This window comes from Aquila chrysaetos, chromosome Z (genome assembly GCF_900496995.4).
Source record: "Aquila chrysaetos chrysaetos chromosome Z, bAquChr1.4, whole genome shotgun sequence".
NCBI classification, from domain to species: domain Eukaryota; kingdom Metazoa; phylum Chordata; class Aves; order Accipitriformes; family Accipitridae; genus Aquila; species Aquila chrysaetos.
In genome coordinates, this window is record NC_044030.1 from 7,941,221 (window position 1) to 7,955,817 (window position 14,597).

General features: G+C 37.8%; 1 protein-coding gene across 5 annotated transcripts in view; it reads right to left on the reverse strand.

Moving 5' to 3' along the window:
• Window positions 1-14,597, reverse strand: part of MSH3 (mutS homolog 3) — a 118,374-nt gene that overhangs the window by 12,801 nt on the left and 90,976 nt on the right. For 4 of the 5 annotated variants that reach the window (XR_005931557.1, XM_030004430.2, XM_030004429.2 and 1 more), the window contains exon 20: window positions 13,051-13,208. Coding sequence is in view for 3 of the 5 variants with exons in the window: in XM_030004430.2 (XP_029860290.1) it covers window positions 13,051-13,208 (158 nt within the window). In the remaining 2 variants the exon portion in view is untranslated. Of the gene's footprint in view, window positions 1-4,288; window positions 4,462-13,050; window positions 13,209-14,597 lie in introns of all 5 variants that reach the window. The other variant, XR_005931558.1, reaches the window with a different exon arrangement.

The following is a 14,597-nucleotide window of genomic DNA, read 5'->3' on the forward strand; positions in this document are numbered from 1 at the left end:
TTTTGTTAATTGTAGACATATGATATTTTGAGTCACTGAGAAATTAACAAAACTAGTAAAACCTAAGACCAATAGGGATACGTACTTTCCATTATGCTGGAAAGAAAAGCAAGTCCAAGGCAATTTTAATACACGGTTTCATAGTGGTTTTTAGCCTTTTTTTTTTTTCCCTTTTCTATATCACTAGGTAATTGAAATAGCCAGAACAAGTAATCACTTAAATCCTCATTACCTTATAGACCTGGCCAACAGAGGCATGCTGCACACACAGGCACCCCAGTACATTAAAAGAAACATATCTAACAGGATTAGCTTTCAAGACGTGAACTGCATTGATTTTTTGCTGAAAAGCCAGAGGAAAGAAAAACATCCATGGATTGCAGTGAACATTCAATACTTTAAAAGCTTCACCTTGACTGACAGAACAGGTAGGACTGAGTTCAGAAGACGAAATACCAGTCTAGTCAATACAGTCACTGAGTGACAATAAGTTACCGATATCCTCTCTTTCCTAAAGCTTTAAAAGGCAACAGAAATTCAGCTGTTCTTCCAAAAGCTTATGTTACATTACCTAGTGAAGATCACCTGAGAAAGTTTTCTTCTGCAATTCAGCAATGATACCCTCAATAACATGAAAACTCCTTAAAAATACTTGTTATGTCACCTAGGGCAAATACATCACTCACTGTTAAAGTAATCCAGCAGATTTCTGGTTAATTCTAAAATTTTCCATTGTATTTTAAAACTGGACTTGCTCGAGCCTAAGTTCCACTTTCCCCATCCCATGTTACTTACAGCTCTAGAGCAGCTGGCTGTCAGGGCACAAGGGCTGAGTTCTCTGAGGAGTGGGGTGTCTGGTAGCAGAACAAGGACACAATAGCAATAGCTTAAATTCCACGTTCAGACATGCAAAGGATTTTATACCTAATGTATCAATGGATTGCTTTTCACAGGCCCATCAGCTTTTACATTTATTCAAACACAGAACTAAGCATTTATTTTTCTTGCCCTTAGTGAGAAAGCTGTAATTTGTTCCTGTACAGAGGTACCAAACTGAGGTTTCTATTGCAGCTTCTCCTTCTGACTGAGAGATCTGCTGGCGCAGGCAGTGCATACCAGAAGGCCAATACTACATGGAGAAGTTTATGAAGGCTCCATTAAGCAACTGAAGCTCCAAACACGTGCTTTTACCCTAATTTCTCTGCAGGAAACCATTAATGCTGTATAAATGTTATTCATGGTCAAGAGAAAGAACAGATTAAGAGTACAATCATTTTGCTGAAGAATACATTACAAGCATAGATATTCATATTGGGATGCTTATTTGTGAGCCATCAATATTAGCCTGAAGAAGCTGAAAAAATGAAGACAAAGAAAAACCTAACCCTAAAACATGCACATGTTTACCCTTACTACTCTCAGATTCCAACAACGGAACTCAAGGTAATTAAGTTAATGTGCATGTGTAGCTGAAGGATTGAGGCCAAGGGGGATTAAAAAGCAGAAACTATAGCAACAGACTAGGGACAATAGCTGAAGCATTCAGAGCAAGTGAACTTTTCCCCTTTAAACCTGTGGATGCTACAGAAAATCCAATTCAAATTGTGACTAGGTTAAATCATAGCATGGAAGAGTTTTAGAAAGGTAAATACCACCATTCAATGAAGAGTTTCAACTTTACTGTAAAACAGCTGGTCAGCTTCACAGGCAAATTTTCTTCCCCCCCCGCCGCCCCCTTATGGGGAAAGCCTTTCAATCCCTTTCAGGAATACTGCAATATGCAGCAGAAATTGTTTTATAAATCTCACTGTATATATAAATAACTGTCTTTTATTGACTTAAATTAATTTTCAAGCCTGATTTAAAGCCTGCAAATAAAATAGTTGTTCATATTTACAGATTTTATCAAATGCCATGTATATAAATCAAAGACTGTTTTGTTGAATATATTATTACATGTATGAGATAAACCTAACATGGCAGATGCATGTTACTATGAAATGAACAAAGGCATGAAACTAAATTAGCTACAAATATATCATAGCATAGCTTAATTTATTTCTACAGAACTACAGAACAGTCAGAAATAGTTACAGTTCAAATGTTCCGTGATATGTCCAAGACATAACTTTTCTAGAAAAACAGAACAGAATTTTCAATTTAACAACACTAACTAGAACTTTTACTTATTCTCTTCTTTATCAAAAAGAGTATCTCCACGTGATAAAAAATAGGTGTAATGAATTTAATACACCACCTTTTTTTTCCCCTGAAAGCTGGGAATAATTTACCCCAAAGGTGTAATTACATGACTGTAAGCATAAATGAAAGGCTTAAGTAATTTTTGTTATTCTGGCAATAAACACAAATACAATTAAGCAAGAACAAAATGAAACAAATTACTGCGCCAAAAAGAAGTAACATTTCTGAAAATTACTTCTGGGTTCTTGACAACTAACAAGTTCTGTTTGTTTGACTGTTGTTGCTTTCCAGAGCAATACAAACAATACTCGTTTAGCATATCAGTATATAAAATTCTCGCATGGACTTGCCAGTCACTTGGGAATGATTTGTATGAATGGTTCCCTACTGTTCTGCACAATACATAAATTAAATGTGTACGGCAAAACCAGTATATATATATATATATATACTACATATATATATATAAAATAAACGAAGATGTGAAAAAGTACATTTGCTTTTAAATTTTCTGACCCTTATCTTTCAAAGTCTAACTGCACAGTCAATTTCAGAGAATCTAGGCTTTTTTCAAAGGAAAATCTGAATGACTTAAATTTAAACATTTATTTTCGGGTATAAATAACTGGGGGAAAAAAACCCAAAAAACTAACAAGGCATCAGCCAAAGTTCTGGCCAAAAGCAGGTAATGTACAAACAAGTTGCTCTGCTGAGAGAAACTCCTCCGCAGTTTCTATTCAGCACTCAATCTCCTGGTGATTTCTGTATTACACAGGACGCCTGCAGACTGCCCTGCTAAACACTGCTGTCACCTCAAGACTAGAATTTCATAGCCTAGATTTTTATGATGAAGGTATGAAGAAGCTGGCTAACTGAATCTTCATGCCAGGTTTTGTGATTTAACTGATATTTCTGGGACAGACAGGAAAACTAATCTTCATAATCCTACCCTGTAAGCCACAAAGAAATCAATAAAGCTTAATAAAGCAATAAATGGAAGCAAGGAATTTTTTAGTTTGGTAACTGGTCTTTTGAGTTAAGAACAACAGAGTTCGCATGTGATATAAAAATGAGAGGCTATATGCTATTCTGGCAAAATACTGAAGAGTTTGTCATAAAGGACATCTTATTATTGCTAAGTATGTGAATGCACAAAACCTATGCCAGTCCAGCCCAATGATCTGACTAATTTTGGAGGTTGTGGCCAGCACAAGAATTCTGAAAAAGGCACAGAAACCCTGAAGTAGTAATGATGCAGTAACTTCAGGGAAAGATTTTTCAGTAGATTTAAAAAAAAAAAAAAAAAAAAAAAAAAGTCATAATGTAATCTCTCATGTATAACTCCAAGTACAGTGTATTTTGTTTATGATTTATTACAAACCAAAATCAGTGGAGACTCCTCAAGGGGTGAAAAGCAATACCATCATATTCCACTCATGGAATAAAGGACTACCAATAAGATGGAACAGGCCCATTTAGGACATAAAAGCTCTGCCAGTCTTTCCGGCAGACGAGTAACCCTTTTAAAATGTCATCAGCATGCTGTCCCCTCAGCAATCAAGGTTAAATACACAGAGTAGCTTTGGATGGAGGATGTCCATTTCTTTATCATGTTTAGTGAAATCACTATGTGAAGAAACTTCTAATGAAGAATGCTTCCAAACCAATATCAAGCAAGTGAGTTCCTGGGCAGTCTCTTTGCAGATACAGCTTATCTGTTAAATGAGCAATGCATAAGTAGCAAAGAATGTAACAAGCTGCATCCTGGTCATAAACTGCTCTCTTTTTCAACTTTAATTTGCCTACTGCTGTGCAAATAGCACCCTTTCTGCAGTGAAGCTCTGAAATAATGGAGCTTGTTACTTATTTATTATTTTAAATACAAAAATTTTCCCCCTCTGTCCTGCTTCTGTGCAGCTCCCTTCTACGGATCAACTGGTAAAACTGGAATGAAATTAAGTGCAACATTATTTGCCTAGTTACAAAAAGCTGGAAAGTTTTTCGCTGCGAGCAGTTAGATCAACGGAACATTCATTTCCATTAATACTTACAAGCACCATTTTGTTTTTATTCTTAAGTGATTTACCTCAGATTTCAATTTATTGTGAAAAGCACTTGGAAAACATCTTCCACTCAATTTCCATTCTGACAGAAACATTCTCTTTTTCCTGCTTGACATACCAATCCATCCTTGTGCTTTCTGATTTTCTCAAGATTTCTCATAAAATGTATTCTTAACAAGCCTTGGAACATTTTAATCTGTTAAAGTAAATCATGCAATTTTAAATATCTTTCAATTTTTAATGATGGTGACATTCCAGTGAAGCAAAGAAAAAATAAACACAAGCATCCAAAGTTGATTACCCAAATGTTTGCAGATGTTAACACAGTATTTGCTTTCCATCATGACTTTTAATTTTACTAAAATTTGTAATGATGCCATAAATATGTACATTTTATGCAGTTAAAAAAACCCAACAGTTTGCCTAGAGAGAAAGTGAGGTTTGTCTACTAGTTTCTTTCAGTTCCACACACTCTTGACAAAACAGTAATATGAGTTTGTCAAGTTGTCAGAATGAAATAGCTGTTAAAGTATTTAGGGAGGTAACATTCATGTATCTATTGTAAGACCCAACCTTTCTGAAAGTCAATTCCACCATTCAGAGATCAGAAAAACAGACATTTTGAATAAAACATACAGAAGAAAGCATTATGACATGTTTGATGCACAGCCTTTGAAGAAACGTGGATTAATAAGGACTGAGTTTTTCTTGGGTTTTTTAGTTTACTTTGAAGAAATCCTTCTTCCCTAAACTGTCCTCTAAGCTTTAACAGCATTTCTTTCCAGACTACCTTTATCTTCTAGACCATGCCAAAACAGGGTAAGCATTAGGGACCTTAAAACAACTTCAGGTGTTCCTAGAGGTACCTTCTATCAAATGTAAGAATTTGCTCCTGCATGGGAGAACAATATGCTGGTCAGAAGCTGACTTGAGTTTGGTTTTTCTCCTCAGCAGAGGAATAGCCATGCTCTGCTGTGCACAGTAAGAGGACTTGACAGAAAGACCATATTACATACACTCTCCTGAGTCGTCTGCATCTCAAGTTTGTGCTCTTCAGCTGATGATCATGCCATTGACAATATATGAGATCTTTCTGGCACAAGGAAAACAAAAAAACAACAACAAAAAAGCAGTGTACACCAATGGGAAAAGATGTCTCGTGCACATCCTGCAGAAACAGAGATACCTGCAGTCCTTGCAGGTGTTAACAGGAAACAGGCCAAGGGCTCCATGCATCCTGCATTCTTGTACAAGCCTACAGAGGCCCAGCCACAAACTCTCCCTATTTTCTGGCCCACGCATTCTCTTTTAGGTGACAACAATCAAGGCAGAGAAATAATATGGATGAGAAGATCCATGATGGCTATAGTAACTCATACAAGAAATGCCACTTTGGGATATGCAAATGCTGTTCCATCTTCACGGATTCAATTGCATGTGACTGACAGGAGTCTTTCTGCTCACAGGATGATGGAAATGAGGAGTGCCAGTCACATCAGTCAAGCAGGCATTCAAATACTTTTTTTGATATAATATCAAGCTCTCTCCCATGTGTGTGTGCAATGTTCACAAATTTAAGTGGAATGGTCCACATCTTGGCTTTGCAGGCTTTAGGATCAGTTGAAGATACTACCTGAGCAGCAGCAGAGCAAGCGCTGACAGGCTGCAAGGGAAGTACAGCCACCGGCTGGCAGAGCATCGAGTCACCCACTTAGAGGGACTCTGTGATGAAATGTCTTGGCCTTGAAATGTCTTGGCCTTTAAAGCAGCTTCCTACTGCTTCCTACTGACAAAAAGAAACTTAATCTCACCAGTGCCACCAATGTTAAGCCAGGCATATGTATAAATAATGCCACTTCTTCTTCAAACTGGAATGTATAATATAAGTTGACTGGCTGAGTTGTGCAAAGGGTTGAAAATATGCATGGTCACTTTGTCCAAAGAACTGAGAAGACAGAAGGAGCTTGCTTTCCTTGCACCTGTTCTGTTTCTTAGCAGAGAAGGAAGGATTATCTGGTGGGCACTACTGGGGTGCCTCTAAGACGGAGTGCCGCTCTGCCACAAGAAAGCAGGCTCCACTGGGATAAAAAAGCCAGGCTGGAGAGATGTGCTGGTCTGGGACTGATAGGTGGTACCTTGCTCACTGACACTCCTATGGCAAACTGAGTAATGCATACACCTGAGATAAGCATGGGGTAGATACTGCCTGTTCATGGATGTTTAGCTAGACTCTAGAAAGACTGGGCAGGTGAGGGGGTGAGTAAACTATGTCGCCACATGCCACAGCTGTGAGGACACACCTGATATTCACACTGGTAGGTCCTCAAATGCAATTTTCAATAGTAGGAGGTGATCTTCAGTTGGCAAGTCTCTCAGTAGCACTGTTGTCCCTTGTAGCGATCAAAATTCCTTCCCTTTACTGAACCCATTGATCAACTCAGAATCGCCACTCCTTGGCAACGTATGTGGCTGCAACTGGATCTTGGCTGCTGGACTTGAAATAAAATGACCCAAGTAAGGCCAGTGGCGAGGGGGATGAAACTCCCTCATTATTTCAGTGTTGGGTGAGGCTGGCAGTTCTCGACTTATGTAGAAAACATCCTCTCCTTTCCTCTGCCTCCTCCCTCTCCTTACAGACCCAAAGATCACAAAAGCTGAAAGCAGTTCCCCATGTATGAACGGCAATGAGGTAGGTCTCTGCGCTGGGGTCTGAAGACTGCTTTCAAAGACACCTTCAAGAAGCACAGCCTGAACCTGATGCTCTCTTTCGGTTTCCACATCTGGGAATGCAAGCAGACCACATGCATGCCAGGGATGCATGCAAGTACCTCAGCAGGACACAGCTTCTGCTGAATCAGTCAGAAGCATCAGGTCACTGTATGATGGCAACAGCTTAAAGTCAGAGGGCCTAATTTATATGGCTCTGCAACTTTGTCATGTCAAACAGACCTGTAAGGATCAGCTGCCTGAAGATTTTTGCACTCCAGTTTTAGTTGAATGAGCAACATGTTCAAAATCATTATACAAGGAAAACAGACAGACAAGAAAATACCAAAACAGCTATGTAACTTGAACGCTGGAATAGATAGATTCAGGATTCCACTTGTGGCCATGTCTATCTAAAAGACCCTGTATATAGACATGTCATACAAGCTAGAAGAACAAAACCATCCCTCCCTAGCCAAGGTGAGCAACCACCATCTGTTTTCATGTTTGCAGATGTATAGTGCAATTTGAACTAAGTATCTCCTAACTATAGACTCAGAGGACTGCCCTCCGTGCTAAAAATACATTTAAATAATCTGTTACAAGAATAAAATGTACGACAAAGTTCTGTACACATAAATACAGATCATGTGATGCACAGAGAGTATACCAAGACAACTGCCTTGAAGTGCAGGCAACTGCATAAAGCGAAAGAATTAAACTGCTGCCTACCTAGGCAATCTACAACTACCACCTGTTAACCTGTATGGCCAACCTCCTCCACCCCTCTGTTTTCTTAATATACCTTCTTAGACAATTCAAACACTATTTCTTTGCTATTATGAGGATTAAAGACATGCTGAGAATCTGTAAACAGCAAGATAACTCTTTTGAGAGAGACATAGTGCATGAGAGGTTAATCTACATGCATGTTACCGATGCTTCTATTTATTCCTTCAACCTTTAAGCACGCAGCACATAACCTGCAAGAGGGAGTTTTCAAATGCAATTGAAGCGCAGTGCATCATATTAGTTCAGACAACAGAAGCTGTACTTTTAATAGTATGCCCAATTTGGCTGATGGTATAAAACTTCACTGGAAGATGTATGTCACCATAGTGTGACTGTGCATACTTATGTCTGATCACTGAAGTTAGTGAAATAGCTTTTATTTCAACACAAGAAGAGAAAGCAAGGCAGGTAAGTGCCCTAGGAAGGAAATTCTTTGTCCCTTTACCATCGCCTAGAGTTGGTAGGAGTTCTTTCGAATGGTAGCTTGTGATTTCAATAAATTGATTCTTAAAATCTTGAATACAAGGCATTTGGTAATTTGAACTATTAATTAGCTTGTTTCCTTGAACATATTTTACCTTCAAGTTGTTACAACATTCTCTCTCTCTTTCAATTTTGAAAATTGACCCTCATGAAGAGCTACTGGGGACCTACAGGAAGTAGGCTGAAGTTTTCCAGCTGTAAGAAATTATGTCAATAATTGATCATAAGTGGGACCCCTTTAAAGGTCAGCTTTCTTCAGCAGCTAAGCATCACCTCTTCTGAACACATGATTAGGTCAACAGAATTTCTTTCATTAGTTTCTCTGTATGTGCGTGTCCACACTTGCTTTGTCTTTCTACACAAACACACCGAGTAACATTATATTCATTTCAATGTCTGAATAATTATATTAGAAGAACTAACACAAATTGAAGGTTAATTTAAAGCAAAAATTGAACCCATTTACTGCAAGGAGAAACTTGGACGGGAATTTTCAAACATCAGAGAATTAAATACTCAAATCCCATTAAAAGTCAACATAGATTAGGTGCTGACCTTTCCAAAGCTCTTCTATAATTCTTAAATATAATGGTACTGATTAAGTTAAATTCTTTAAGCAAAGGTTGCATGAAAACATTATCCTTCATTGGAGAAGGGGAAAAAAAAAAAAACCACCAAAAAACCAACCAGCAAAACATCCTCAAAATATTGTGTACTCCCTCCATATTACATAGATATCCCTTAAATAATGGGCATACCATAGGGTCTGAAAAGTAGTAACTCTTTTGTACAAAAATGGTTTACACGTACATTGACTCATGAAAAAAAATAATTTAAGTATGGAATTTCAAGCGAGAAATTTATACAAACACTTTAATAATACGATATAGAAATCTATTCTAAAAATACCTTTAAATAAAAATACAGAAAAATACAGAAATATGGAGAATGATTTAGTGTCTTTTTAGTCTGATGTTATGGAGCTGGAGCCACCCAACAATAAAGCAAACTTTTTACTTGTTTCACAACCCCTAGCACCCCCTTCCCAGGATTAGGAAAAAAGCATAGCAATGGAAATAGCAAGGTTGTTTTTACACATAAGAAATGGTGAGATTTGGGAGAGTCCATAGGAGCACTCAGAGACTTCCTTAAGAAGTGAATAACACAGGCAGGGTACTGTAGGAAATTACTCTTCCCCCCCCTCAAGTTTTCAATTTACAGACTTGTAACAGCATATCATCTGGGCTCAGGGGCATTATTCAGTGGAAGATTCTCTCCCTTTCCCCCTCTTTAGGATGAAATTATCAACAGTACTCTGAAATGTTTGGACTAGCCTTAGCAATGTATTGTGTCTATACACCCAGTAATGAACATGAATCATCCCTATTTTCACTGTACCTGTAAGCAATAGAATTCCTTTTGCATCTTTAAAAATGTTTAATATAATGCAGTATTTAAAGTCAATTTAGAGAAGCTATAATACATAAATAATAAATATATCCAAAGGAATAACCATAGTAGCAACCTTTCAATTTCCATGGAAACCCTACTTAGAACACAAGATACAAATCCTAGATGAATGTTAATCCCTTAAACCTATATAAATTCACACTTTGAAGCTGCAGTCTACAAACAAAAAAAAGACTGCAGTATAAAGCACCAATATTCAAAAAATTTTAGCAAGCAGCAGAACTGTTGGTGCTCCTGATGCCCAGAACTCCTCATAGAGTCAGCCTGGAAAGCATCCCTCACAGCAGGGATGCTATGCTAATAGCAGCACCTAGAAAACAACACACCATAGCAGTGATGAAAATAACTTGGAAACTGACATCTTCCCTTGGAATGTTTTTAAAAGATTTTAAAAAATACCAAAGTTATCAACAAAAAAAAAACATTTTCCAGCAAGACACTTGTGGCCTGGGGTGGCAGTGCAGAAAGGAGGTCTGCATAGCTGTTATCCTATTTAAAAAAACAAAACAAAACAAAAACAACCCCCAAAACAAAACACAGAAGAAGGAAAAAAAAAAAAAAAAGAAAAAAAAGCAAAACTGGGGGCAAGTTAAGAGAAAATCTCTGATCTCTTCAAGCTCATTCCCTACCAGAGGAGAGTTCTTGGCAAAAGCAGAGGCTTTCGAAATCAGAGCTTTCGAAATCAGAGCATTAAAGAAACAATGTAGGACATACCATGTGGCAGCTGAACTTATTGTTTCTCTCCTCCAACCAGCCATTAAAATCTATTACAAGGATAACTTCCTAGGGCTAAGAAATACCCTGAATATAACACCTCATTAACCTGGCCTTACAGACTTACATACTTTAAGACCTTTCCCAGAACCCTGAAAAAAACTCAACAAAAAAATCCCCAACCCCAAAAAACCAAACCAAACCAAAACAGAGGTGCCTACTTCCTGGACAGTCTCTGTACCACCTGAGCCTCTGAGTTGCAGAATCTGGTAAGTTACTCCTTTTCTCATTGCAGAGGGTGATGTTCATGATTTGGAGAAAGTGAAAATGAAGCAGGAGTTAGGCAAAGACCAGACTGGGCAGTAAAGACCACTTTGGTGCTACGGACAATCAAATACAGCAGGACAGAAGAGGGCACTGACAACTCACCTACTTGGGGAGCATGGATGTTGTTACTTGGATATGTAGAGCAAGGAAAGCCCCCATACTCCACAGGCTGAAGCAAAATCGTAATGCAAGTATTCTCTTAAACATTTGTACTTGAAGGAAAGCTACAACTGGGTCAAGATCTAATATCCAGTAAGTACATCACAAATGGCTAATGCCTGTCCCAACAGTGCAATCAGTTCCCTCAAATTACACCACACAGGAGATGGAAGTTTAAACAGATGCAAAAACAAGCAGTTCCACTGATATTCTTACAAATTGAAGCGACCATCCTGGATTTCTGAAGGAATGCAATACATAAACTCAGGGATTTTTGCTTCCTGTTAAGCTTTAGCTAATGCATGACTATTTCTATCTCAGTAATATATTTTCTACTTTTTGATTGATATTGTACCAATTAGCTCACTCTTAATTGCCAGGGCAATGACAAGAATTTAAGTAATTCTTTAGTATATTCATCATGGTGTTTGACACATTTCACATTAAATGAAGAATGGTATATCCAACTGAGCTTTCAAGGCTAATTTAGACAGGGGGAAAAAAAAAAAAAAAATCCCACGTGAGAATCTGACTGGCCTCCAAATTAAATGGTTTGAAATCTCGCAGCCAGTTACACACTCTAGGTCTGCTTGGCTTGAAATGTTAAGGCGTAAGTTTCACCTTCAGCTGCACCACTTTATCAGAACAGATGTGAAAAATACCTATAATGTAGACAAAAGCTAAGCGGAATCTGAGAAATAAACTGGGGAACAGGTGGAACTCAGATATACTAATTTCTAGGTTTTTACACCATAGAGGACTAAACCCAATTTGTTCACTTTCTAGTGGGCACAAAACAAAATTGCACTCCCAGTGACCGTGTCACATTTCTTAATTTTTCTGCAGAAATAATTGTGTTGCAATGACAGTCAAATAAAAGTAGAGGAAAGCAGATACTAAGCCTAACAGGCTTATGTGTGTATGGTTAGAAATTAAGGCAGTGTGAACACAAGTAAAGTACTCTAAGTTCACCTACAAAACACAGAGGAAGACAAAAATAATCTTCAAATTGTTAGTAATGTAATGTTTTTCTGTAAAGTAAATCAGATCTTGTGTACCTCCATGTCCCCTTGAGAAATGCTCATCAACCAACCAGTCAATTACTTTCAACACAGGATAGGGAAAAAAGTTAACCATTTTGGATTTTCAGCACCAATTAATTTTGGAAAGATACCACAAATTGTTTTCTAATTTGTTCAGCTGCTTAGCACTGAAGTGCATCAAAGTGCAGTTTCACTCAGTTTTGTCATGACACGGTGAGGCATAAGAACACAACATCTTTATATGGTGAAGCAATCCCACATGAGTAGCATTTCAGATTCTCTGTTAAAAGTCAACTCTGAAATGCACGCTGCCATCACAGAACTAGAATTTCAGGAAAGATAATTCTACCACAGATACAAGTTTCACAACAATCATGTAACCATAAATGATTGTCTATCTCAAATACCATCAGTAACACAGAACTTCTGCTGATTAAAAAATAGATTAAAGAAAGAGGGGAAAAACCAGCTCAATAATTCTTGGTAATATTAGAATATAAAATACAAAAGTTTTGACTGTACTGATAATCTTCAAAAATTACTCAGCACTACCTTAAAAATGAGACTGACTGAAATGAACTGCCATTATTCATTCTTTAAAAGACATCAAGTAATATGTGCTCAAGACTGATAATACAGGAAGGATAGCAAGCATAGAATATACACAGCCCCAAATTCTCTGTCTCAAATATTGCGACTACACACAACTGCACTGCACAGCAGAAACTGTGACATGATTTTTAGAGGTGACAGCATTCATTTTAAGGGAAACATCATTTGGCTATCACCCAGCAGAATAAATTTGGCTGAGATATCCATTCAGGCAGATGAAGTTAGATATCTGGATCTTAATCAAGACAGACCCATTAACATTCTTATCCTTTAAAGATTCAAAGATTCAAAAACAAGTACTATATCTTACCAGAAAATCAGAATCAAAACCTAACAACAAATGCATGTCTTTAAAATGAAAAAGGAAACTTCAACTACTAATTCTGAAGTTCTAAATGCAAATGAAATTATACTTTGATATACCCCCCCCCCGCCACAATAATGTTTTTATAAACATACAGCAAGATTTGAAAGATTACCTGGTAAAAATACCATCCACAACACCAATTGTTGACTCCTCTGCAGGTACGTAAGAACCAATCTGTGCCATGACTGTGATCAATGCAACTTGCTTTATATAGGAACTCTTTCCTCCCATGTTGGGTCCAGTTATTATCATGACCCTTTCACCATCTCCCTGGAAATATAAAACAGTGATCAAATATGTTGTCCTGCACATGGTGCTTTTGTAATAAAGTCTGGTGTGTGTATGTGCTTAGAGGGATATAGGACAAGTCCTCAGGATTAAACATTCTGTTTCTAGATGAACAGCTTGCTTCATTCTTGGAGTTCATCGCATTCACTTTTCAAGATACTATGAAGTGTCAGATGGAGAAATCTTCCTAAGACCTCTCCAGGCTGGTGAGAGAGAATCATCACAATCAACTTCCATTACTCTTGAGCAAAACGGACAGAGTGAGGGGGAAACTCCCCTTTCTCCATCAAGGAGCCAAGAAAGCACTCCAAGAATTTTCTGTGCAATTTTCTCTGGAGAAAGGGAGAAACTCTTTCAGCATAGCTACTGCTATTCTAATTTGGTTGTGATCTGGATTCCTCTCCAGTTAAGGGATCTCATTGCCAAATGGGAGCAGATCTGGCAGACAAAGACCTGACCTAGATTTAATACCCATTCATAATTACTTGCCTTGGTACAACATACGTACATTCAAACAGACTGGCTACAAAAAATCAAGACATTGCTGAGTTTGGCAATATGTGACTGCAACAAAGATACTATGAGCAGACTGTACCCAATTTCTGCGTCTAACCACTGAAATCCTATGGAAAATGAAATCAGATGCAAGAGCTCATCTCGGCTGTAAGACTCCCTACAGTACTGCTACGTGTCTATGGCTCCAGAATAAAACTGTCTTCCTCTGGTGCAAGACAATTGCTAATACAAAATTAAAACTCAACAGTGAATCTATAAAGCTTTTTCATAGCCTGAATCAAGTCTAGGAAATTTCATAGCCTGAATCAAGTCTGTGCGAGGACTTCTGACTTTCTACTGGTAACATACAACGAAATCCAACAATTGACAAACTAACCAAAAGTCAGCATATTCCATTGCCCCATGGAGGGGCACAGAAGGAAGGACAAGCTGTGCATAATGAACATTAGCCACGCTACTTAAGAAACTTGGAACTGATCAGGCACTGTGACAACAACAAAAAAATCCCCACAGAATAAACCTCATGATCTTTACAGGTTCGTTTTTTGATCAGGCTTTCATTCTGCTAATAGGGAGGCAAATAAAATTCAGATAGAACTGTCACTTATGTCATAATCCAGATCATACAGGAGATACATCCAATCAATATTATATGTAAAAAGCTGTTTAGATTTTGCGAAGAAAACCCCATCCAGAAGGAAGTTGCAATAAAGTCAAAACCCAGAAAATGCCATTATCAGGAATACAAGGATGGATGTAATAAAATGCATATGACTATACGGGAACAGAATTCGTAACATTCTAGTCTCCAAGGTATAGTTTCAATACTTCTACTAAAACTTTGTCAGGGCCACC